At 45.6% G+C, this 1,605-nt stretch overlaps 1 protein-coding gene across 1 annotated transcript in view; it reads right to left on the bottom strand.

The window, feature by feature from the left end:
* T265_13515 (hypothetical protein) overlaps positions 1 to 1,605 on the bottom strand; it is a gene marked incomplete at both ends in the record, with an annotated part of 52,080 nt that overhangs the window by 46,342 nt on the left and 4,133 nt on the right. Inside the window, one exon of the mRNA XM_009169240.1 lies at positions 915 to 1,210. Coding sequence (XP_009167504.1) covers positions 915 to 1,210 — 296 coding nt within the window. The remainder of the gene's footprint in view (positions 1 to 914; positions 1,211 to 1,605) is intronic.

The following is a 1,605-nucleotide window of genomic DNA, read 5'->3' as shown; positions in this document are numbered from 1 at the left end:
ACGAGAATTCGAACCAGCAACTCCCCGCCCAATGGTTGAAGACTAAACTGTTCGACTACGATCTGGCAATGGATGAGCCAATCAGCACACGATCACGTGGTTGAACTTTCGCGATTGGAGAGTGAGTGGCGCTCAATCTTGTCTAAATGCAAGCTAACCAAAACGCTGCTCAGGCGCTCACAGCCAGACAGTTTAGTCAAAAAGTCGCGGGTTCAAGTCGTTATTGATATTCCCAAAATTCGCACTGCTGATGATTTCAAACAAGAATGAAACAGCTGTGCTTCCCGGCTTTTCGGTGTCACTTAGGAGACAAAATCTACTTTGAACTTACCGAACTGAATAAATCTTTCAGTGTTATCATCAATTATGGATGAACCTCATAGGTAAGCCAGATGTCTCATTATAACTATCGAAACAGACTCCACATTCCCCAACTAGTGGTCTCTGCTATTTTTGACCTGACAGCATTGATACGTAATCATTTCATCCAATAAGTCCAGTTGAGTACTAAGTTAGCCCTAAGACTGTATCCGAGGTAGTTATTCGTTCTGGAAGTTCTCCGTTAGGCTTGATGATAACAGGCATAAGAAGCCAATACGATTCGAAAAGTTTGGAAAGCTGACTTATGATTGGATCTTTCAAGTACATTTGGACAACAGTTGGACCAATAAAACGTCCCGTTTGCGTGCAGCTAGCTGTGAAATGCCTCAATCGTTTGACAGTAACGCTCTACTTNCCATCCTGGAAGGCGTACAACACCAACAACACCTAAACTATTCGTGATCTGTCGAGACAAGCCACTTGATTCAAATGCTCAAGTGTTGCGGTAGTTCAGTGCCGGTTATAAGTGGAGTTCGTAGTTTATCTCGTGGTCAAAGCAAGTCAAAATGTTATCGACACTCGTGTCCACTTACACTTCCTTCAACCAGCGCATTGATCACGTTACCAAGTGTGGACAGTGATCTGTTGATGTTTTTCGCCTCGTCTAGTGTCGAACCTTCCGCCCCAGATTTGGAAACCTTTTCACTTCCGGCAAGGTCGACCAAATAGAGTGACCCGATCAGCTGTTTCCCAGTCTCCCGATTGTTCTGTTGTATGCAGATGCGAAATATTGAATGGCTGCGTGAGCTGTGTTCGTTCATATCTGTAAGAAAGACAGAAGGCATTGAGGCCGATCCAATGTTGGGAGACTCAACCAATCGATCACCTCCTGGAGACTCTTCTTATCTCCTTCTCACCTGTACAGTCAGAGAGTTTCCGGGGACCACCTTCAAGAAGTCAGCTAGATATCCCAGTCCAAAATTTATCTGTGTTGAGGTTCCCGATATGGAACTTTGATTGACGCGTACGTTTGACAATCCCGAATATTGAAAGAAAAAACTGGGTTCGTAATTCTACGCGTCAGCCGCATCGGGAACCTCAACAGTACTGAACTATTAACGTTCGTAGTGTCAACAAGAGCACAGGTCTGTCACTGACCAGCACAGTCCAGTGTGAACGCCGCAGACCAAACAACGACGAGCGGAATGATGGCTCAGTAGCGTGGGTTGCGGTCGTTCCTTCCGATGACGGTCTCGTGATTCTCATTGGATGTGCGATCACGCG

The sequence above is a fragment of the Opisthorchis viverrini genome, assembly GCF_000715545.1.
Source record: "Opisthorchis viverrini unplaced genomic scaffold opera_v5_76, whole genome shotgun sequence".
Classification (NCBI taxonomy): domain Eukaryota; kingdom Metazoa; phylum Platyhelminthes; class Trematoda; order Opisthorchiida; family Opisthorchiidae; genus Opisthorchis; species Opisthorchis viverrini.
Note: the sequence above shows the minus strand (reverse complement) of the source record. Positions and strands in the feature narration are given on the sequence as shown.